This window comes from Protopterus annectens, chromosome 7.part0, assembly GCF_019279795.1.
Source record: "Protopterus annectens isolate FY-2018-M chromosome 7.part0, PAN1.0, whole genome shotgun sequence".
Taxonomy (NCBI): domain Eukaryota; kingdom Metazoa; phylum Chordata; order Ceratodontiformes; family Protopteridae; genus Protopterus; species Protopterus annectens.
This window is the reverse complement of record NC_056739.1, coordinates 622506177-622531905: the sequence shown is the minus strand read 5'-3', so window position 1 is coordinate 622531905 and position 25729 is coordinate 622506177. Positions and strand designations below refer to the sequence as shown.

At 41.7% G+C, this 25729-nt stretch overlaps 1 protein-coding gene across 1 annotated transcript in view; it reads left to right on the top strand.

Annotated features, from left to right (window-relative positions):
* VPS13C (vacuolar protein sorting 13 homolog C) overlaps positions 1-25729 on the top strand; it is a 6956796-nt gene that overhangs the window by 3698811 nt on the left and 3232256 nt on the right. Inside the window, exon 42 of the mRNA XM_044076309.1 lies at positions 21064-21229. Within this exon, the coding sequence (XP_043932244.1) occupies positions 21064-21229 (166 nt within the window). The remainder of the gene's footprint in view (positions 1-21063; positions 21230-25729) is intronic.

Genomic DNA, 25729 nt, shown 5'->3' with positions numbered 1-25729 from the left:
TAGTTTAGTGAGTTTATCTATAATTCCAGAGTGGGGGATGGTGTAGAAAGCCTTGGCAAGATCAGGATAGGGTGTGTGAACCACTTTACCCTCGTTTACGGCTTTGGTGACTGCTTCAGAGAAGTTTAACAGGTTTTAGGAGACATGATCTGCCTTTTACAAACCCAAACTGGGTGGGGTCCAGAGTTTGGAGATTACCAATGTCTTTGTTTATAAGTTCCTAGATGATACGTTCCATGGACTTGCATACAAGGCTCGTCAGGCTAATGGGGCGGTAGTTCCCAGGGTCTGTGGTGGCTCCCCCCCTTGTGGAGTGGGATAACCGTCGCTATGCGCCATTCAGCAGGCACAAAGCCTGAGGTGATGCTATGATTGAACATGGTACTTAGGTGGGGTGCCAGTTAATTCTGTAGTTCATGTAGAATGCAGCCTGGGATGTTGTCTGGTCCCATGGATGCTGTTTTCTTTGCTTTGGAGTGTGTGTTTTTTTACATGTGTGCCGTGATTACAGGAACTTTGCATTCTTCCATTATAGAGATGGGCTTTTTAGGGTGTGGGGGGGGGGGTAAAGTTAGCACTGAACCTATCTGCCAGGATGTTGGCAATATCAGTTGGGTCTGTATATTTAGAGCCATTGTGCTGTAACTTAGAGCAGATCTGAGTGTTGCCATTGAGATTCTTGACGTAGCTATAGAATGCTTTGTGGTTGTCTTTAGAATCAGTGGCAATTTTGTTTTCATAACTAGCTTTGGAGGATTTTATCAGGGATCACAGCTTCTTACTGAGACTGACCAGGGAGCTCCTCCACTCATGGGATTTTACTCTCTTTTGCAACAGTTTTTTCCTTCTGTTGTACAGTTTGTTTATGACAGGGGACCACCAGATTGGCTTCCTTTTTTTGGAGGATAGTGTCTTGGTTCTGTTTGGGATAGCACAATCCATGCACTCGTGTAAGTGATTATAAAGTGCAGTTGTGTAAGATTCAGTAGTCGTAACTGTATTGTCCATCTGCATGGGTGTCATGAAGTTCACCACTTCTGTCTTAAGAAGCATGAAGTTGGCATTGGAGAAATTTTTTACCATGGTTTCCTTAATGGGGGGGTGGGGGCAGGATGTGGATATCTAGGGTAATTAGCTTATGGTCGGATCTGACCAATGAGGCATTGACATCAGGTGTGGAACTCCGGTCACTCATGTTGGTAATAACTAGATCTAGGATATTGTTGCCCCTGGTGGGGGTGTGGATAAGTTGATCCAGGGCATTGGAGTTTATGAATTCCAGAAAGCGTTGAGCGAAGGAGTTGGTACATGAGTAGTTTTCCCAGTTAATGGTGGGGTAGTTAAAATCGCCCATTATTAGGGTGTTTGTTTGAACCCTAATATTTTCCAGTACATCAAGAAAAGAGGAGTGGGACTCCTGGGGCATGGTGGGGGGATCTATAGCAAGCTACAATTTGGATTGCAGTTTTGCCTAGAGTTAGTTGCACTTGGATAACCTCGGCTGCATTATGCTGAGCAACTAGCCCGGAGGTGTGGATATCCTTAATAAATATGGACACACCTCCGCCTTTGGTGTTCCGTTCCAGGTTACATGGCCGAAAGGTATGGTATGAGTTATAGCCTGGTAGTGCAGGGGTGCTCTCTTGAGCCTTGAACCAGGTCTCAGTCACTGCACAGATATAGATATTCTCCATTTTAAGGAGTGCCTCGAGTGAGTGCATTTTGAGATTTAGACTTGTAGCATTGAGTAGCATCACCCTCAGTTTTTGCTTGCCTTTTCCTGTTACTGTGGTGAATTTGTCATTTGAACCTTGCCTAAAAAAGGCACTATAGGGGTGGCAACAACCTTAGCCAGTATCCGGAATCCCAGGAGTGACAGGTGCAGGCCATCTCTGGCGCAAAGCACCGTGGTCTGTCGACCATGTCATCCCAGATAGACAGATACTGGATCACTTTAGAATGACACCAGAAGCTTAGCCAATTGTTGAAGTCAATCATTTTGTCCTTGTACTGCAGCATCATTCTGGGTGATGGCAGAATGCTACTCAGGGCTAGGGTCATACCTGCCTGGGCTATAAGATCGGAGAGCTCTTCCATGTCTCTCTTCATGTAGTCCAGGGAGGTACGTGTCAGGTCGTTCACACCAACATGGACAATGACAGAGTCATATTTGTACATGTTATGGAGTGACCTGAGTGCGTGGGTTATGTGGCGGATCCTGGCACCTGACAGGCAGCTGACAGTAACCTTCTCCTTGTTTAGCCTGGTGAGTGGGACATCAGTGTGCCTGACTATAGAGTTACCTATGACTAGTATGCTGGGTGCGTTGTTTTGCCTTATTGGCTGTGGTTGAGTGGCACACTGAGTCTGCGAGCTATGCGTCATTTGGGTTGTGTTGGGGGGTGGAGGTTGCTTGCATTTCTGCTTTGGAGGTCTCTGCTGCTTGAGCAGATTATTATTGAGAGCCTCCGCAAATGTTTTTGTGTTTCTATGTTCGGATTTTGGTGGTGTAGATTTACTGAGACTATGTGATGAGTGTGGTGTGGTGCAAGTGTTTACCTTCTCCTCTTGACTGTCAAGTTCTGTCTTGGTTGGAGAGAGCTTTACCTCCAGTTTGGCAAGATAAGTGCTTCTCTCACAGGTTGTAGTGTTAGGTGGTAGGAGGAGAGGGTTGTATGTGTACATGAGGCAATTTCATCATTGCCCCAAGATGCCCAGATTCATCAGATTGACAGGAGAGAACACTGGGAGCTGACCCTTGGACATGCCTGAATAAAAAATTATTTTCTTGTAGATAAGTGAGGAAAGTGAGTACAAGAGCTGTTTTTCTGTAAGCAAGTGAGGAAAGTAAGCACCAAAACTGTTTTCCTCTAGGTAATGAAGAAGGTTGAGTGTTGTAGTAATTAGTAGGTTATTTAGTGCTTACAACAAGTTCTGAACAAGTGCTGATCACGAATAAGCAAATTCAAGTGCTAAAACTAAGAATCTGTATCTGGACTAAACTAGTTACAGGAAAGGGGGGAAACAAGTGCAAATGCAGCCTTTTAAATCAGAAAGTTGAGAGAGATGGAAAAACTGCCAATAACTACAATTTCTGGGCCAGAACCACTCCTTATGTGATAGGTTACCTAGTGCTTACCACTCCCACTGATAAGCTAGAAGGCTTCCCTCCAACACAGAAAGCTTGGGGGGGGGGGGCTCAGAAGCTTGCATACAGTCCTGGATACACCAAATCTAATCTGGGCTACACTACAGGAAAGGTAGGAAACAGGCTTAGATTTTTTTTATATATACAGAAAAGTAGCTAAAACAGCAGTAAAAATAATTCAAATACAGTGCAAGCTAGCACACGAGTATGTAGCAATGTTAGACCAAACAGTTTAAAAAAATGCAATTAAATTAAAAGTGACTAAAAACAAGTGCGGAAGGAGTCTGTTAGGTAGAATGAAGTAAAGAGATGGGACTGTGGGGGGGGGGGTCCCAGATCACAACAAGACGGGAATAGGGAGGGTGGCTAGGGGAAAAACACCACCTTCAGCAGAGATCTGAAAAACTATACAGTGAAGCAAAAATAACAGTGCACAACTCTGAAGTCAGCCAGCAATGATATAAAATTAGTCAAAAAACAATTAACAGCACACAACTCTGAAGTGCCAGAAAAAATATACTTAGCTCTGTATATTTCCATATAGTTTGAAGAGCACTCTGTCAGGACACAGGAAGGCTCCAGTAATGATGAAATAATAATATAACTGTATATTTATTTCTCTATTTATTTTATTTTACATTTGTTTATGAGGGAGGTCCGACTGGACAGAGCTGTCCATTTTCAGTAGAGGCCCATGGAGAAAAGCTCCAGAACAACTGCTAACATATTATACATAAAATATTTACATGAGCATTGTGGTTTACACATTCAGTTATAAAAATATAGCAGATAACATATGATTGCATAAGACATTTACATAAGCATAGTGGTTTAGATATACAGTTAATTTAATTATATTAGTATAGCCTGTTTATACTAGGGGACCAAGAGGGTGGCTTCTTTTTTTTGGCAAGACTTTGTCTTAATCCCGTATGGTACAACCAATTATATACAACTGTTTAAGTAGTTATGCAGGGGATTGGTGTACAGTCCATGTTACCTGAATTTATTTAGAGAGAATTTTATTATGTTTGGAGGTTGGTTATTTTGGCGCTGACTAAAAAAAGCACAGTAGGGGTGGCTAATGCTTTTGCCAGTAAGCAGAAGCCTAGAGCAGACCAGTGCAGACCATTTCTGGCAAAACAGAGTGGCCTGTCGACCATGTCTTCTCAGGATTACAGATATTGGATCTCCGTGGTATGAAACCAGAAGCTAAGCCAATTGTAAGTCAATCATTTTTTTTTGTATTGTAGTGTTATCCTTGAAGAATTTATAGTGCTGGTTAAGGCCAGGCTTATACCTGTCTGTGACACGTAATCTGAGATCTCAGTCATGTGTCTCTTCATATAGTCCAGTGAGGTATGTCTCAAATCATTCACCCCCACATGGACTATAACAGAATCATACCAGTACTTATGGTTGAGTGTTTGAGTGACTTGATGGATCTTGGCACCTGACAGGTAGCTAACTGTAACCCGCTCCTTATCCAGCCTGGAGAGGGGAACATTCCTGTGTCACATAGGAGTCAACTATGACAATTGCATTATTTTTTTGTGGTTTTTACAACTTATAGGCTTATTTGTTGAAACACTGGTGTGTGTTTTATTATGTGTTGTTTGTTTTTTGCATTGTTGTATGTAAGTGGTTTCCATTTGAGAGACCCCTGGTCTTTTGTAAGTTACTAACGAGTTCCTCTGCATATGTGGGTTTATCTGTTGTGTTCTTATCTAGTGTTGGAAGTGTGTGTGTGTGTGTGTGCATGCTAACAACCTGTTTGGCATTCAGTTTTTGCTTATGTGAGGGTCTTGCCTCCAGTTTAATAGTGTAACTGCATCTGTCACACAAAGTATTTATTTCAGGAGTAAGTGGTTGTCAGTATACATGTGGCAATTCTACATTGTTTCAGGATGCTCATGTCTATCAGGCTGGCTAGAGAGGTATGGGAAACTGCTTGTCCATGATATTTGGTACTTACTGTATGTTTTATTAGGGAAGGGAATTGGTTAATTTGAAAGGACTGTGCTTGTAGTGCGGAGACTACAATTGGGAACTCTACTTTGTGTAGGCTAAGTTTGAGCTGTTCCTAGAGCAGCAGAAAAGCTTGGTAGGGTTTCACTGACAGCTGTTTAGAGAAAAAATTATCATCTAGGCTTTTGCATCTATACAAGGGCACTGTTAACCACCACTGTGCAACAAGGTTTAAGCTAACTGCCTGTCGGGAAAGCACCAGCAATCCCCAACTCACACAGGTTAGATCGGTATGCTTCTGCCACAAGGGTGCAGAAAAACACCTTCTTAATGTAGAATAGATGGTTTGGATTCCACATGTAATAAGACCACACAGACTACAGCCCTACAGCTAACAGTTACAATGTAATACAGTGCAATTAGCAGCAGCAGGCAATACATTTTTTAACCTGCTAACGTACAGTCACAGTATGTAAGAAAAGTGCAGAAAGATGCTTAGAGCCCTTTTGCATGCATCCCAACTCAGATTGACCAGGTAAACACCTACTGTCTATATATGAATAATCCCAGTCGTCCTAATGTATAAGCTCAGTAAAGGAGTGCCCAGAGTGAAATGCTACCACAAACAAGCTTAAAAGATACAAATTGCTCCCACAAAAAAACTTAAAGATATGGATACAGCAGGGTCCTTTAAACAGCTTATAATGGTGTATTTATTCAATACAATTGTGTGACTCTGCATAGAGGTAATGGTTTCACTCTGCAGAGTCACACGAGAGGAAATATTGAGCTGATCATGTTATTAAACAGTAGTATGGTGAAGTAGTAGAACTTTGTAGGCCATTAGGGAAATCAGAAATATTGGTTTGAGACAGATTATATAAGGTAGTTAGCATAAAGAACAAAAGGGCAGGTGGAAAATGTGAAATGTTGGTATTAGCCTGTTGTGGTACAGGAACAAAGCCAAGAATCGGAAAGGGATTGTTTTAATAAAGGTTTAAGTAAATGCATATAACATAATGACCCTGATAATGATTGGGATGGAGTTCTGAAATTTGACCACACAATTGGAATATAATCTTTGTCCTATAGATTTGTAAACTTCAAGTTGTTTGTCGGTTGATTGAATGAAGGGTTCAAATTGAAAGATAGTGGTGAAGGAATTTGCTGATAGCTGGGAAGGAAGAAGAGTTGTATATTATTTTGTGCCAGCATTAGTTGTCGGAATGCTAGCTGATGGGGTAATTCAAGACAGTTTAGTGATTTAAGTACAGACCAGTGATGGGTATGAAAGGCTGCAAATCTTGTAACTTTATTACTGAATTGTTCTAGTTGGATGGCAGAAGATGGGGAGAGCCATTAAGAGAAAGTAAAATGTATGTGTTGGCTAGTGGTTTAATAGTTTGAGAGATGTCATAGTTCTGTAAGGCATACCTAGCTTTTGATGATTTTTTTTAATGCAGTGCTTTATGTGGAGATCATATTTTAAAGTATCCATTATTACACTCATGAATTTATTGTATGAAATAACTTCAATGTCTGTATTGTTTAAAGGGGAGATTTTGAAGTTTTTTCTCATAGGCATGATAGTTAAATTGTTTTGTGGTGGGGGGGGGGTCAGTAGAAAATGACTGACAGAAATCCAGCTTTCCACTGAATTAAAGGAATCACGGGTGTAGCTGGTATAGGCTGTCAGATGAGGAGATTAAAGAGGAATCATCAGCATATTGTAGAAGTGATTCTTGTTGAGAAAATGTGTAAACATTATTTATGAAAATGTTAAAAAGGAGAGGAGCAAGGATGGAGCCTTGTGAGGCCACCACTGTTTCATGGAAGATAAATGGAAGTCACTTGACAGCCATTTTGCTGAGTGCTGTTTTTGAAAGTAGCTAGAAAACTATTTAACTGTAGTGACAGAGACGCCCAGGGTAGGCATCTTTAATTTAACACAAGTTTGTTGTGGGAGATGGTATTGAAGGCTAAAAAGATGAAATTTGTAATTTTCTCTGGCCTTGTTGATGGTGTCTACAAAGGGTAATGGGCAGTCATTGTACTGGTTGAAAACCATGCTGTGTAGGGGTAAGTATTTTTTTTCTTGGACACTGATGGAGTTGTTTATGTATGCATTGTTCCAATATTTTTGGGACAGAGAGGAGACAGAATTGCAGAGGGTCTAAATTTGGTGATTTAATTGGAGTTCCCACCCTTGTGATGGGGAATTACATGGAATTTCTTCCAGAAGAAGGTAACAGAATTCCTGTATGGATCTATTGATAAGAATTAACAAGGGAAAGTAACAAGAGTCAGCAGTTACTTTGAGGTCTTCTGGAAGGGATATTGTCTGCAGAGGATGAACATGACATGTGTGTGTATAGTAGATGTCTTATATTTGAGACGGAGACTGCTTTTAGTGTGAAGAAGGGACACTTTGAGTTGGAATATGAGGTAAGGACAGCTGTACATTCTATGAAGTAGGAGTTTAATTTAGTAGCTGTTTCTAGTGGGACGTTATGCTATGATTGAAAAGGGTACTTAATGGTGATGCTGGGATGTCGTCTGGTCTCATAGAGGCTGTGTGTTTTGCCTTGGACAAGGCTTTGAGGACCTGCTGTTCAGATGTTCATCGTGCATACAGCTGCAGTCATTACAGATTGGTTATCCTGCCATCAGGCAGGTCCTCGGTCGGCCGAATTCCAAAGTCTAGGTCCGGCGTCGGTTGTCGTCGCTTCTTCCCTGACGTCAGTGCGGCAGGGGTATAAAAGAGGCAGTCAACGCCATTTTCTTCAGTCTTTCTTGCCGCGCGGTGCCCGAAGCAGAAGCAGTTCGCAAGTGCCGGTCGGCCAGCTCCTGAGATTTATGAAAGTATTTCAGCCGAAGTCTTCTTTAAAGCTAAGTACCCCATTGGGGAAACTTTTCTTGCCTCAGACTGATGTCAGACAAAGTTAATAATTGCATTTCTTGTGGGAAGCTAATACCACATAAGGATTTCCACTCTTTCTGTATACCTTGCTTGGGGCCAGACCACGACGTCTCGGCCTGCCGTTTTTGTGCTAGGTTCAACAAGCGCACTATTAAGCGCCGGGCAGAGTTCGCACTTCATTATTTTGGCAAAAAATTTAATTATATCATGTCGTCGGATACACCGACACCAGTTTTAAGCAAAAGACGCAAAGACAAGGACCGACATCCGAGGCCTGCACCGAGTACTGAGACCACGCTTAGGCTGACTCCCGGTTCTCCTGTTGTTAGCGAGGCGCCTACGCAGCCCCTGACTACCGATGAAACTATTTTACCGGTGACTTCAATACCCGAGGTCGCAGGCTCCTCGGTCTCCATTCCCACTGCAGATACCAACGCCACTCTTGGCGGGGAAACTGAAAATTTAGTCAGGCCTGCCATTTCTGAAGGCGTCTTCAGGCCTTTCACCTTCTCTATTAAATCCTTCACTAAATCTAAAGCTGCCATGAAAACTAAAAAACAGGGTCCTCAGACTTCCTCTCAAGGAACCATGCCTAAAAAGCAGATGCTTAAAATGGCTGAGGATTTGATAACTCTCATCAGGAGTTCTCAACCCCCCTCTGCAAAAGACCCAGATTGGAGGACGACTACCCTTCCTCAGACTATTCTGAGGACCAGGATTATGCCTATTCCCCTTTTGAAGACTCTGATGCTGAGGAGTCTATTCCCTCGGTCTCCCCCCCTGAGGACTACTCTTTTGGGGAAACCCTGCATACATTGAGGGAACACTTCCACTGGGAAGGCCAAGATTACTCATATTCCAAGAAAAGGCTCAGGGAATTTCTACTGCTCCCCCAGCATAGGCCCCTGGCTATCCCTCCTGTTTTAGATATTTTGGATGATGTGTACACAGAAGCCAGCCTTAATCCAGATTCTTTACCTCCAGCCCCTGTTAAACCAGACAGGTATTACCGGGTTCCTGATTCTCACCAGTTCCTTTATAAAAGCCATACTGCTGACCCAGAAACAATTTCACAGGGTCCCAAGGGGATTAAGGCCTCTACTGCTAAAAACCCTTTACCTTCAGAGAGAGATTCCAGAGCATTAGAAAGGTGGGGGAAAAAGGTGTATACATCTGCCACTTTAACCATGAGGGCATTAAACTGTCAATTTCATATGTTAAAGTACCAACAGTTTTTGTTATCTCAGCTGAAAAGCAAAATGACACAAACAAAACAACCAGATTTGAAAGAGTTGCAGGATTTGTTGCATGGAGCAGAGCAAGTGGGTAAACATACCTTGCAGTGTGGTTTTGATGCTTTAGAGGCCTCATGCAGAGCTGCTGTCACGGGGTCTGTTATACGTAGACATGCTTGGTTCAAAGAGCAAACCTTACCAGATCATGTCAAAGCAAAGTTGTTAGATGCACCACTTCAAAAAGATGTATTGTTTGTTGTTAAAGCTGAGGAGGTACTAAAGAAAATGGAGGAAAAAGCGAAATCTATGCAAACAGTGAAAGATTTCTTGTAGGTACAACCTCCACGCTTCAGCAGAAACTGGCCTTCAAAAAATTGGTCCTTTCCAGCCACGGACAGACCTCAAAGGGGCAGATACAGACACCCAAGGGGTAGAGGACAACCTCAAGGATCTTACAGAGCTAGACAGTGGCAAGCACCAACCCCAAGAGGTGGAGAAGATAGATCACAGTCATTTAGAAAAGAGACACAATGACTTCCCCCTATGCCTGCCAAACAAAGCTTTAATGGCAGCACCTTTGGGCGGAAAACTGGCATTATTTTAAAAAACTGGCACATTGTTACAAAAGACAGATGGATTCTGGACATTATAGACAGAGGCTACAGGTTCCACTTCCACACCCTTCCAAAAATGAGAGGCTTGCCAAACCTGCCACAAAATCAAAGGGCAGAGGCACAAAGACAAATTTCCGCTCTCATGGATATGAAAGTGATTCAAGAGGTACCTGCAAAAGAACAAGGTCAAGGTTTTTATTCCAGACTATTCCTGGTACCAAGGAAAGACAAAGATTGGAGACCCATCTTAGACCTATCCAGCCTAAACACATATCTACAGGTGCCAAAATTCAAGATGCTCACATTACAGCAGCTTCTTCCCATGCTGGGCAAGGAGTCTTGGCTGGTAACATTGGACCTCAAGGAGGCATACCTGCATGTCCCTATCAGACAAGATTGCAGAAGATACCTCAGATTTCTTGCAGGTTCAACCCATTACCAATTCTCTGCATTGCCCTTTGGCTTATCTACTGCGCCCAGAGTGTTTACGAAATGCCTGGCATCAGTAATTGCCTTCTGCAGACAACAAGGAATACAAATCAACCCATATCTGGACGACTGCCTGATCCAAGCGGACAGCAAGGACATTCTGCAGCATCTGGCGTTTGTAATAAAACTGTTAAACTACCTGGGATACACAGTGAACAAAAAGAAATCAAAACTAATACCTTCTCAACAGATAATTTTCCTGCGTGCCAGCTTAAATACAACCACTCAGATGGCCTACCTCACACCAGACAAACAAGGGCAACTGTCTCAATACTTCAACAAAATGGCAACTTTCACCAGACTAACTGCAAGGAAAGTCCTGCAGGCTCTGGGATTCATGGCATCTTGCATCCTACTAATACCATGTGCAAAGCTGCATATGAGGAAACTACAATGGTACCTAAAAAAACTTATGGTCTCAACACAGCCACAGCTTGGAAGCAATTATACCACTCATTCCATGCATTCAAAAGGAATTTTTGTGGTGGGCTCAAGCATGCCAAAGAAACACAGGTCTCCCTTTCTGTGTACCTCAAGCAACTCAAATCATCACAACGGACGCCTCAGACTACGCCTGGGGAGCACACATGGCAGATGAGTGCATTCAGGGAAAATGGTCCCAAAAAGAGAAGCACCTACACATCAACCAAAAGGAGATGCTAGCCGTGCAAAATGCTCTTATGACCTTCAAAGACCTACTGCATCCAGGCCAGCTATTGATAAGGACAGACAACACCACAGTCATGTGGTACATAAACAAACGGGGGAACTCATTCATACCCCCTGTGCAGAGGCAAGCCATGACCCTATGGAACACAGCACTGGAATTGCAAATTCAACTACAGGCACAATTCCTGCCAGGGAAGGAAAACACACTGGCGGACAACTTAAGCAGAAATATGACAGACCCACACGAATAGAAGTTGCATCCTCAAGTTTTCTCAAAGATAACTCAGGCATGGGGACAGCCAGACAGATTTATTTGCTACCCACAGAAATTACCAGTTGGAAAAATTTTGTTCAAGGACCTATCATCCACAGGCCTGGAAAGTGGACGCACTCTCTTTCAATTGGACAACATTGACAGTCTATGCCTTCCCGCATCTCCCTCTACTGACCAAAGTTCTATTAAAAGCCAGAGCAGAGAGGCCACAAATGATTCTCATTGCTCTAGACTGGCCATGACAACACTGGTATCCTCTCCTAAAGAGCCTGACACACTCCCCACCATGGATCCTACCTCTAGTCCCTCTTCTGTTGTCCCAGCACAACTACAAAACCCTTCACAGCCAGCTCAAAACCCTAAATCTAGCTGCATGAAGAATACCTTAATTTCCCAACAGACTCTCCTCTCCAAGGAGGTGCAGGATGTCATCTTGGAGGCCAGAAGACCCTCTACTAGAAAAGCCTACTCCGCCAAATGGAAACGATTTTGTTCCTGAATTCAAGAAAAGGGCCAGAATCCTTGGGTAATAAATATACCTCAAATTTTACAGTACCTAGCTGAGATGTTAAACAGTGGCCTTTCCTTCTCCTCCATCAAGATCCACGCTTCAGCCATTTCCGCACAATGCAATACAGATCCTCCTTTATTCTCACATCCTCTATTAAGGCAGTTCCTCAGAGGGGCAAAAAATATAAAACCCCCACGGAAACCACCAGTCCCAGCTTGGGACCTCAACTTCGTATTGGAAAAGCTGACCCTGCCTCCCTTTGAGCCAGCTTCTTCAACAGAGCTACAATACTTGTCATGGAAAACGGCCTTCCTTCTGGCTATTACCTCAGCACGCAGGGTTTCGGAACTACAGGCCCTCATGGCTGTGCAACCATTCATCATTTTCCATCAGGACAGAGTTTCCTTACGAACCAACCCTACCTTCATGCCAAAGGTAGTATCCAGTGTAGCTTTGAATCAGACTATCCATTTTACCTACCTTTTATCCAAATCCACAGAACAAAGGGGAGAGACTACTACATTCCTTGGACATTCACAGACAACTTCGTTATTACTTGGACAGAACAAAGCCATTCAGGAAAAGCTCTTTGTGTCCTATGCTACAGGTGCTCAAGGAAAGTCTATTTCCAAACAGACAATTTCAAAATGGATAGCCCACATCATACGCTTTTGTTATTCATTTCATGGAAAATCTGTGCCTGTATACATCAGATCCCACTTCACCAGGGCTACAGCTACCTCTGCAGCTTTCCTCAGGGGGGTCCCTACCAAGGACATTTTGGAAGCTGCTACTTGGAGTTCAGTGCACACTTTCTCCAAGCACTACCACCTTCCACTATACTCAAAATCTAGAGCGGGCTTTGCCACAGCAGTCCTGCAGGGCATCCTCGCCCCTCCTAGTTCCACTTAGTGCCTACCACCCTTACTTAGCTTTGGGATTCTACCCATCTGTAATGACTGCAGCTGTATGCACGATAAACATAGTACAGTTTTGTACCTACCATAAATGTAGATGTACGGGTGCTCATACAGCTGCAGTCCAGGTTACCCTCCCTCCATCCCCTCTTAGGACGGGCCTTATGACACCTTTATCATACAACCTATTTGGGGTATTCTTTTATGGTGTATTTGCTTTTGCCTTCCTTCTGGGGGCACCTGACATCTGGGGCAAGAAAAACTGAAGAAAATGGCGTCGGCTGCCTCTTTTATACCCCTGCCGCACTGACGTCAGGGAAGAAGTGACAACAACCGACGCCGGACCTAGACTTTGGAATTCAGCCGACCGAGGAACCGCCTGACGGCAGGATAACCCATCTGTAATGACTGCAGCTGTATGAGCACTCGAACATCTACATTTATGGTAGGCACAAAACTGTACTTTATGTAGGGTGGGGGTTGGGGGAAGGTTTCTTGTAAGTTAGTATGGGTTAAAGTAGTGAAATTTTCACCAAACCTATCCGGTAGCAGGCTTGGCATCTCTGTGGGGTCAGTGTGTGTGATACCATTGGCCACTAGTTCTGCACATGCTTGAGTCCTACCCTGTAGATTACGGACGTCGCCATCAAAGGCTTTATGGTAATCCTTTCCTGTACTTGCTAAGTTTCTCTCAAAGGAGGATTTGACAAGTTATTTTTGTTTGTCTGTTGAGGCTGAGGAGGTTGCTTTTCCATTGTTGGTGCCTTGCCTTTGTATTCTTGGATAGCAACCTTTTGCATTTATTTTAAAGTTTGTTGATGCTGGATGTCCACCATAGCAGCTTGTTTTTATTGGGGCTCTGGCTTTGATAATTTCTTATACGGCTGAGTTTATACACTTATGCAAGTGATTGTACATAGCTTTATTGTAAGCTTTGACATAGTTACCACTTCCAGCTTGGGGTGGGGCTTGGAATGCATTTATATCTTCACCTAGGAGAGTATAGTTTGCCTTGGTGAATTATTTTAGCCTGATTTCACCCTTTGTGTGAGTACTGGTGTTAGTGCCAGCTCAAACGTGACTGATTTGTGGTCAGTTTTAACTAATGATGGTTCAAAAGTTGCAGTAGTCCATCTGTTTTAATGTTCGTGAGGACCAGACCCAGAATGTTTGTTCCTCTTGTCCGGGGTATGGACTATTTGTTTCAGGACATTTGAATTAACAAAGTCAAGGAACGTTTGTGCTAGTGAGTTAGGGCTAGCATAGGTTTCTCAGTTGATGATGGGTTAATTGAAATCCCCCATAACCAGTGTGTTTGGTAAAATTTGAATTTTCTACAGTGTTGTCATTTAGGCTTTGTGGGTGTTTTGAGCCATGGAGGGAGATCTATAACTGGCTATGGCTTGAATTGGGGGTCTTCCTCACTGTAACCTGGACCTGGAGTAACTCCTTGGAGTTATCCAGTCTAACTAGATGGGAGGTGAATTCATCTCTAATGTAGATTGAAACATCACCTCCTTTGGTTTTCATGCATTCATTTTGCAGTCTGAGGATATAGAAGGCATTGTAGCCTTGCAAGTCCGGGGTACTCTGAGGCCTTGAACCAGGTTTCTTTGACTGCGTGCACAGACGTCTACATCTTCTAGTGATAGATGTGCTTCTTCCAGGGAGAGCAGTTTTTGTTTTAAGCTCCTAGCATTTAGCAGCATGACCCTTATTTTGTTCCAGTAGGTTAATTTTACATTGGTAATGTTTTTGAGACCTTGCCTGTAAAGGGCATTATGGGAGAGACAAGATCCTTTGCATGTAGCCGAAAGCCTAGAGGTGCCAGGTGCAAAGCATCGAGGTTTGTCGAACATGGCTTCCCAGGCTGACAGGAACTGGATCCCCTTTGAATGATGCCAAAAACTGAGCCAATTATTGATATCAGTCATTTTTTGTTTATACTGTGGCATCATTCTAGGTCAGGGTAGTATGCTGCTCACGGCTAGGGACATACCTGCCTGGCACACGTACTCAGAGAGCTCAACCATGTCTCTCTTCATATAGTCCAGTGAGGTTTGTCTCAGGTCATTCACACCAACATGAATTGTGACAGAGTCATAACAGTACTTGTTGCTGAGAGACCTGAGTGCATGCATGATCTGACGAATCCTGGCACTTGGCAGGCAGCTGACCGTGACTTTCTCCTTGTCCAACCTCATGACCGGAACATCTGTGTTTCTCACTATTGAGTCTCCAATGACAAAGAAGAGTAGTTTTTTTTAATGTTACGCCTTACTGGCTTGGTGGGTGAGAGACTGGTGTTGTGCGTCATGGGGGCTTTGGGGACTGTGTTAGTTGTAGCAGTCTTGCATTTTGGAGGTCTCTGGTGTTTTGGTAAGTTTTTTGAGAGAACTTCCGCTTATGTGGATTTACATGTTTGATGCGTACTGTGTATATGAGTAGTGGTTCTATGAGCATATGTAGTTGTGGGCGAGTTGACAACCTCCTCCGTGTTACTGTTTTGAGTGAGAGAGAGCATGAATTCTAGATTCTTGGTGTAAATACATCTCTCGCACTCTGTACTAGTGTGTTTTTAGTAGAGGGTTGTCTGTATGCATGAGGCAATTGCTACACTGCCTCAAGTGACCCAACAAAGTTGGTAGGAGTAATGCTAGGTTGAAGATTCTTGTCACTAGGGTTGGCTATTCAGAATTGATCATGGAGAAGATCAGTGGATGAATATTTCTGGCTGGGTTTTAGGGACAATTTGTTGAATTTAACTATCTGGCTTTGGTGCACAACTTGCAAGGGCCTAAATACCAGAAGGTAAGAACTTGAAAAAAATTAAAAAAGATTCAAAAGGACCAATGAAGATGCTTATTCCAAGCTATAAGACTGCCCTCCCTTTACCAGACAGGTCCCAATCAGCACAGTTCTCTCACAAAGTTGCAGATAAGCACCTTCCAATCCAAGATGGTCTGGCAAATGTGCTTAGAACAAACAAACCACTACAAACAGCTCCAGAAGCAACAAGCTTCTGTTTGGACTATGTTACCACTATTAAGCTACCCTAGTTTCAGCAGGAAAATGCTAGAGAATGTTTAAAACAGCAGAAAAGTAGCAGTGAGACACTAAAAATGTTTAAAACAGCAGAATATCAACAAGGAGGCAAGAATGTTTTAAACAGTTAATAGATCAGTTATTTAAACACTGCTTGGTGGAAACAAGCAGAACAGATGGTGTAAAACCAGTGAAAAATACCACTAAATACTTAATTGCATTGTGTGCTTTCCTCTGGGTTTACTTAGCTGTGCTTTTTCAGCCTGTTATTAAATGCCAGTTATGAGCATTGTATTAAGTGTCACAGCAACAAGTAAGCAACCGTGCTTTTGAATATGCCAAGGGATTCACTCCACCTCTATAGAAGTGGCTTTGGACAACCTTGTGTGTCTCTTGGGGGAGGGTGTTAGTAAATGGTTGCTGCAGTTAACAGATTAAAAAATCAGCTGACATTCTGCCAACATCCTGCAGTTAGTGCAAAGTTACAAACATTCAGCAGCAGTAGTTTCTAATAACATATAGGGTCATAGGTTGGTACTAGGCTATCGGCCCTAGGGCCTATACAAGCCTAGCCATAACAATTCCCTGGCTATTTCTTCCCACACTATTTACTTCCCTGCACCCCTGTCTAGCAGGGCGACTGACTTGATCCCCGGGGTGAATTTCCTTTCTCCCATCCAATCGTCAAGGTCCCTTTTGAAGAGGGCCAAAGAGGCACTCAGCTTGACATGTATGGGCAGTCTGTTCCAGAGTATGGGGAGTCTGTGGGTCAGGAACCTATCCCTCCAGCATGTTTTCTTTATTGTGATGACAAGGTTTAGATCCCTGGAGCGTGTGGCTCTGAGGGATTGGGATTTCTTTATATGTAGCATGTCCAGTAGCTCTGGGTTTGACATGGCCTTTTATTGTTGAGCAGAGATTGCCTCTGAGTAGACGATATGCGACAGAGTATAGCTGGTGTTTTTTAAGGTGGTCAGCGTAGGGCAATCTGCTTTAGGCCTGTGATTCTTTTAGTGAGGTATTTCTGCAGCCTTTCCAGTTGTTGCAGATGTCTTGAGAGATGCATACCAAACGGGAAGTTGTATTCTATAATGGGTCTAATGAGGGATGAGTACAGTGGGACAATGACCTCCTTTTTCTGGATGAAAAGCCCTTAGTGCTGAGGTGTGCCACATATGCAGCAATGTAATACAATGACCTAAAACAAACTGCAGTGCATGGTTCTGCCATAATTACATATAGTAGAATTACAAATTCAAAATGGCAGGTCAGTTCACAGTCCAAGCAAACAAATGCCGTAAAGCAACAAAAGAATAAATCCATTTCTAAGTAATGGCCGATGGGATCCACACATTAAAACAGCAGTCTTATGCAAGTGTGCAAGCAGTCAGCATATTACAGTTAGCATTCAAGTACTACAAATAGGATAACAGCATTTTCCTAAAAGGTATGAATTCTGAACCTTTAATGTCTACATGGTTAATGACTAGAAGAACATGAAGTCTGAAACTAAGACATCAGGCACTGTAAACAATTCTGCAGAATCGGGAACAGTGGAGAAGCAGTGAACCATTTATACCCTTGTAGTGTTGTCTGATGCAAGAAAACTTTGAAAAATACTATCAGTTCTATTGATGCTGTGTTGGAAAACAGAAAAATACTTTGGTTTTTTGTTGCTCTCAAACCTCTTTTATTGTAAGTCAAGATACACTCAGAGACTGAGCTAGGAGGCAGCCAGAATTTTGTTCCTGTCAGCAAAGGAACTGTGAAAGTTGAAAAAAAAATGAGCAGCGCCCATTGTCGAGAGTGGCATATTTCTGATGCCATGCTGGAGAAACCAGTTGGATTGTCGGGCTTCCATATGTCCCTTAGGAGCTGAAACCGTGTTTCCTTTCCGTTTCTGCTTGTAGAATGCTGAGAGACTATTGACGTCACAATTTTTATTTTTCTGGGCTTTCTGCTAAAAGAAACACACACACACTGTGTAGTGTTAATGCCATAGGATGGTGGCATGGTTGCAAAAACGTCAGAATAACCATCCTGTGAGATGGCTGCCTATATTTGTTCCTAAGTGGTGGTTCTGATATTTTTTAAAACAGAATATTTTAAAAATTTTCAAATGTAACCAATGTATTTTTTTTTGCTTTGATCTACAGATCAGTACATTCAGGGAAGTCTTTAACTGCACCAGTTATCTTACATAAGTTTTTTCAATCATCTGTTTTAATTCATATGCAGATATCAAGAGTAATTGTTCCTGTGAATTAGTTTTACCTTTTTTACTTTTTTCTTCCTTTAGGAATGGGTTCACTATCCTTAAGGCTAGAAAACTATACATACATATATATATATATATATATATATATATATATATATATATATATATATATATATATATATATATGTATGTATATATATATATATATATATATATATATATATATATACACACACACGCGCGCACACACTATGTGTTAGGTTGCACTGAATGAGTAGTAACCCTCACCTCTGTCATTCCCACCACTACCACAATGATCAGTAACCCTCCCCTCTGTCATCCCCACCACAACCACAATGATCAGTAACCCCTCACCTCTGTCATTCCCACCATTACACCAATGGTCAGTAACCCTCACCTCTGTCATCCCCACCACTACACCAATAATTAGTAACGCCTGCAGCTATCATCCCTACCACTACAACAATGATCAGTAACCCTTGCCTCTGTCATCCTCAGCACTACAACAATGATCAGTAAGTCTCGCGTCTGTCTTCCCCACCACTACACCAGTAAGTAGTAACCCTCACCTCTGTCATCCCCACCACTACCACAAAGATCAGCAACCCTCACCTCTGTCATCCCCACCACTACCACAAAGATCAGCAACCCTCACCTCTGTCATTCCCATCACTACACCCATGAGCAGTAATCTTCACCTCTGTCATCCCCACCACTACACCAGTGAGTAGTACCCTCACCTCTGTCATCCCCACCACTACACCAATGAGTAGTACCCTCACCTCTGTCATCCTCACCACTACACCAGTGAGTAGTACCCTCACCTCTGTCATCCCCACCACTACACCAATGAGTAGTACCCTCACTTCTGTCATCCCCACCACTACACCAGTGAGTAGTACCCTCACCTCTGTCATCCTCACCACTACACCAGTGAGTAGTACCCTCACCTCTGTCATCCTCACCACTACACCAGTGAGTAGTACCCTCACCTCTGTCATCCCCACCACTACACCTATGAGTAGTAACCCTCACCTCTGTCATCCCCACCACTATCACAATGATCAGTAACCCTCACCTCTGTCATTCCCACCACTACACCAATGAGTAGTAACCCTCAGCTCTGTCATCCCCACCACTACAACAATGATCAGTAACCCTTGCCTCTGTCATCTCCACCACTACAACAATGATCAGTAACCCTCACCTCTGTCATTCCCACCACTACAACAATGATCAGTCCACCACTACAACAATCCCAGCAGAACTGCTTTTTTTTCATCATCCTAAAGACAGTAATACTTATTAAAATAAGTCCATATCCACTCCACCATATTGTTCTGTGATCTGGTACAGAGGATTAAATCCAAAGCTCAGAGCTCTGAAAAACAGCTGTCATTATGTCTGTCCATAAGGGAGGTGCTTGTACTGACTGCAACTGTTTACCAGTAGTTATTTTCCCATGTACATATTTTGAAACATGTATTCATAGTTCTGTGCTAAGGCTTTTAATTAATAATGACATTTTAACATCCCAGCATTGCTTTCCTAGTTACAGAACCAAAAGTGCCATCATGTTGTTCATAAAGCGACTGCATGCTTTTACTACTGGGACTCGTTCATTTTTCTTTACATTATTTACCTTCTGTCCTTTCCCACCTTGCTTAATTTCCTTTTTGTGGGATTTATGCTTTCATTAGCATTGTTTTTGGATCGCATTACTTTTTGTCACCAGGAAATGTTCTTAAATTTGTATTTTGGTGCTTGTATTATGGTAGTGTGTGTTTAATGTGTCACAGCACTGATGTTTTTGATTTATTTATTTTTTGTTTGTGCAGATTTAAAAATGCATTGCCTCTCACCCTCTTACTGCAAGAAATCTGGGCAAAGTCTAATATAATGGGGAGAAAAATGTATTTATTTTTCATTTGTTAACCTAGTATGTCCGACTGAGCAATAGCCCATTTTCAGCGGAGGCCTGGGGGGAAAGCCCCATACACCCATACAGAATACCTTTCACAGACAAGTTCAAAAATAGTTGCAAACAGAAGATAACATGAGTTTGCAGGTTACTTTAAGTACATAAAATACAGCTTAGAAGTTTGAGTAAATACATAGTAGTTATTTAGAGTAAAGAAGTTTAATAAGAGGTGGGACTTAGTAGGTTGGGAAGAGGAAGCCAAGGGTAGTAGTTGGGGATTATAAGATGGGCATGAAAGAAAGAGAAACCAAGTTGTAGAAAAGTATGTGTGTGAAGCCAGGGAAACAGAGAGGGAAGTCGATAAGAAAGATGAGTAGAGTCGGAAGATGTAGTTAGCAGACAAAATCCATTAGTAGCTGAAAGATGTTAAGATGGGTTTTGGCATGAACAGATCCAAGGCTTTTGTAGTGTTTAGGGTCGGATTTTAAATACTACTCTAATAAACTTGGAAAGTAATTACAATGAGAGGATTTGTGTTGACATGCATTTTCTGGTGGATATGAAGTCTGAAATTCAAATGTTTAGTGACGACTCCTTGGAACATCCCAGTAATTTATCAGAAAACCACACATTTTATGAGGAAAATACCAAAAATGAGGCAAAAGTCTGTACATTTGAGAGCTATGATTTGCATTTTTGTTGGGGCTTGCATTTCTGGTGTTCACTTTAGAAATTTGCTAATTTCCTCCTGCTAGATCCCTTTTAAGGATGTTGGTAGTTTGTTGAATTTTAAAGTCTGTGTTGGAGAAGGGATCTGTAACTGAATGCGAGCTCTGGGTAGCCTGCAGTAATTTTCTCCTATGTGTGGAACATATTTGATAAACAAGGAACTAGCAGTCTGGTCCAAGTTTCTCCCCATTTTGTAAATATGTATGCAAAGTATAAGCCAATGTGTAAGCACTGTTAACATTTTTATTGACAAAATTTAAATGTGTTTCCTGAAACTTTTGTTTTTAACTGAAGGCTTGGATGTTTTAGATGACAATGGTTTGTATTTTCATATGGTAGTAACATTTCTGGAGATAATTTCTTAATTTTATTTTATTCATATAGGTAGCATTTGCTTCACTCGACCTGCTCCTACACATGCAAGCCCTTCTTGCATTCATTAATTTTTTTACCCCAGCTCTTCCCACCAGGAGCTTGAGTGCAGATCCAAAGCAAGATGAATCTAAAGCCAAAGCAGGGGAGCAGGACAGACAAGTAGCTACAAAAGCAGGTAGGTTTTTCCAGTCATAACTGGTTCATCTCAATAAAGATTGTTTTATTATTATTATTGTTTAGTACTATTTAAAGACATATTTGCTTATTTGGTTATGTCAGCTATATATATCTACTTTGCTGTTCCACTTGTTTTCTGCTTATGAAACACTGATGCTATGTAAGTGTGCTGCATGTATTATTGCATGCATTTTGCACTGCCTTTGAGTTTAAAATTCTAGTGCTATTTTAATTAAAAAGATGTCACTGATTTTATCTTTTATAAAGTATATTTGCGATTATTCAAGATCTGTGGTGGTTGGCACAGAGGATTAAGGTTACAAGCTATTCCGTGTGGTCCAGCATTTGACTCTTGCCAGCCTGCATTAGCACACTTTGAGAGTTTGAGGAATTCATGTAATCAGACAGTGCTTTGGGGCTGTCGGGAAATTGAACTGGGCTGTTCAGTGCTGTCATGGACCTCATGCTTAGCAACTACCAGTAAACTTATAAGAAATAGAAAAAAATATATTTTTTTGACATGACAGAAAATGCTGTCATTAGTGTTTTTCATCTTCTGCATAGGTTGTTTAAATTTACATTAAGGAAACACTATAACAGTGGGGGTAAGGCACCAGCCATTGGCCCATGTAGTAGCAGCAGATAGATAGATTGGCAGTATTGCAGGCTTATTTTTCTTCATGGTAATCTAAGTTGTCCACTTTTTAATTTTATAGTAAAAGTACATATTAAGAAAAAGAGAGAGAGATGTGGATAAACATGGAATGTGGGAGGGAGAGTCATGCTTAATATATCTTGACACATTAAAAAGTTAGCATTTAGTGTAATAAGCAATTTTTGCTACATAACCATCCTGTTTATACATTGTATTTATCGTTGTTTGAGGCCACTTAATTATTAACGCATTGATCAACATCAGTACATGGTTCACTGTATCTGGAATGTCTAATCCATGAAGTGGCATCTCTGGAAAAGACTTCCTTCCAGGTGACCTACATAACTTTTGGAGCAAGACCTGTCATGCCTTTACATCTGGGAGGGCAGCCCTTCTTTAGGCTCATATGGCACATTTTCCAGCCACCATCAGTATGCCCTACAGTAATGTACAGTAATATGTCCTAAAGCTCCATTGTTATATAGGACCATGTTACTTCAGCTGTGTACATGGCTAAGGGAAAGCCCTGCAATGACTCTAAAAGGTTTCTCCTAAGACTTAGGAACACTTTCTTCAGGAGCTCATTTTTTTATTTATTCTTACCTTTCTTCCTTTATAAGTCTGCTGGTTTCTAGCATTTCCAGTTCATGTGATTTCCAAGAGGTCTTTGGACAGGCAAAAAAAGGTTACAATTGTGCCTTTAAGATTCTAAGCAGTACATTGCAAATTCTGGGCTGTGGAGTTCCTGTCCATATTCTTTATTAGCCATCACATCCACAGTTTCTCCAGAGTACAGCAATGTCAAGCAGTGTTTAGTCAAAGTCCGTCTCCACTTGTCTAGCAAATTTTTCAGTGTGTGCGCTTTAGTGGCAAATGAACAGGCAATCATGTTTAGTCATAGTTACCATCTTAACCAGTAAATAGTTGTTAACTAGGACTACAGCATTAGTTATATGTTTCTCAATTCTTCTAGATAAAATCTCATTTTATAATTAGTTCCCAGTAACTATTTGCTTTATTATTGCCTTTTCAGTGCTGAACTTTATGGTTTTGTTGAGTGTTTAAGCTTGGTTATTATGCACTGCTTGTTTTGTAAATAGGTTTGTCTAGCAACTCACTCTGAAATTGTTTTAATGTGAAAGACTTTCCATGGTTTATGCCAATGTGTTAAATTCTTGTTCCTTCTTTTAATTTATATTTCCATGCTGTTTTATAGCTTTATTCATGATATTTAAAAATTGTTGTATTATTCTTCAGATTAATGCCCTGGTCTTGGGTTGAAGTTGGTCCAGTGCAATCAGTACTCCATCCTGATAAATATTCAATTGTTTGTGTCTTTCTGCTTTTCCCAGTTAGGGGTCGCCACAGTGGAACTCCAGTCCGCTAATGATTGGCAGTTGATTTTTACGTACCGGCTTGCCAGGCCTGACGCACAACCTTCAACGAAGGTACGCCCATTCACGCATGACTCCACGGAGAAGACGCTCTAGCTGAGAATCGAACCGTACAGCATCTTACTGTGAGGCGACAACGCTACTGCAGCACTACCACTGCGGGTCCTGATAAATATTCAATACTCAAAAAAAAAAAAAAAAAAGTGAAAATCTCGGTTTCCTTGGCTTCCACGTGTTCCACAAATTTGCATTTCTAATGTTTTCCCCTAGCAAAGACTGGACTTATTTTTTTCACGTGAAAAGAGATGGAACCCAAATGATACCCACATCTTGTTTTGGTCTCAAATCATTCATCTTGTAAGACGTGATGTGGAGATGCAACCTGTATGGAGAACTTCCAATTCAATATTGTCTACCTTAAATTCAAAGACTGTGGAAGGAGTTCTCATAGTTTTGAGATACACAGTTTACATGGCCTGGAATGATAACTAGAATTTCATAAGTAAGTTTTTGGCTGAAAGGGCCCCTTTTCTCACCTTTTCCTCATTACCAAGGATGTTTTGTGACCAACAAATCACAGACTGCACTACAGATATCAACAGGCTTGGTTAAAAGGGCATTTCTGTCTAGTGCCACGCTATAAGTAGAACCTGTCCAAAGTCCCTAGCTCCACCCCTGCCATCCCTTTCACCCCACTGTTGCACCGTCCCAGCCTTTACTATTCTGCAAAGATTTTGCCAGTGAAATTTGTCAGAACTCTTATTTTCAAAGCTCAAATCAGTTAAGGAATGTGGTCCTCCTTCCAACCCTTTCACATCAGTCATAGAGACAAACATTGGACAGGTTGTGGATAGTACCTTCCAGCATCAGATGAATCCTTACCCGAGTTTCCTTGCTCCTAGAAATGAACACTGCTTCCATGAAGTCAAGATGTTTTGGGGGTGGGTTTTAGCAACGAGAGTTGCGCACTTGTAAGTAGAGAATTGTATCCTGGTGGTAGATTCTTGTAGAGCTCCAGAGATGCACCGTCCTGCTTTTGCCATTTTCTAACTTCAACTGCTTTTTTGTATAATTGTAGTTCTTCCCCCGTAGGAGCCTCAGGTAATGCCTACTGTGTTTCTTGAGTGACAGAGTTGCAGTGTTTTCCAAAAAGGTCCACTAGCCTGACAGAAGATGCAACTTCTGCCATTTGAGCAGTGGGTATCTGTAGGCTATCATTTGTGATAAAAAAAAAAAAAAACACTACCCTCCTGAGAGGTTGCATGTTACAAATCTAAATTCTCCTTTTCAGGTACCTTCTGTGGTAGACACCTTCTTTTTTGAGATGGTATTTGTTAAATGTCTGACTTTTCCCTCCTAAGTTTTTGCCAAGCTGCTGTGGGGCTGATGTATAGCACAACCCCTCATCTTTAATGGAGTTAATTGTATGTTTCATCTAGAAACTTCTGGGCTGCCATATTTTTAGAGAGTTTTCATACCTCATATCAAGATTTCGTCTTTCTCTGAGAGTCAGCATATGAGACATTTGTTCGCAAAGCTTAGTGTACTTTGAATGCCCTCCCTTTCTAATGCCTTCTACGCAGATGACCAGTTTGTCATGTGTGAAACATTTCAGCATGTCCCACAGGATGTAAACTGGAGTCTTTATATAGAGTGTCCTCTTCAAAATATGTTCTGTAACTCCAACCTTTCCCATGCTTGTAAACATTACTACACCTCCTTTAGCTTTTACAATATCCAGCACCTTCTGATTATGTGCCTCAAAAAGGCAGCCCAGCCTGTTTCACTGGTACACATTCTGCAGGTGGTCCATTGTAATATTGTCATATTCTCTGCCTTCTCCAGGAAGTATAATGCTTTCATTATGATGCCTTATAATTAATCCCTACTTAGTAACCCCTGAATGGGAGTAAAAACCAAGTAAACAGCCATGTATGCCACCCTCATCTTCTAGAATTGTTAATCTGACAATTGGTCCAGTGATCATTTCAGCTAAAACCCATAATACAATACAGTCTAGCAAGGTAAAACAAAAATGGAAAAAGGGAAAAAAAATGCCTCTTCTCACCAGTTAGGCTTCTCCACTTACCTACACACTATTTGCTTCCCACTCTACAAAAGTTCAGTCATAAATCTTTCATTACCGTGTTGACATCAGTTGTTTTTCTCATTTCATTTACCTAAACCCAAATAATGTTGCACAGTGTCAGACTGCACTCAAGCAAAGGATTTCCTCACTACTAATTGCTTAACTTAATTGCAGCTTCTCTGTTTTTTAAAATATTGAAAATGCCTTTACCAAGCACATTTGGTGTCAAGACCATGGACTGAAACTAAATGCCAAGAAATTTTCTATGTTATCCTTCAGAACATTTGACTTCCTTGTAACCATTAAATTGACAACACCCCTCCCTCTGAAAATTGATTAGTCAGGTATCTGAACAATTGT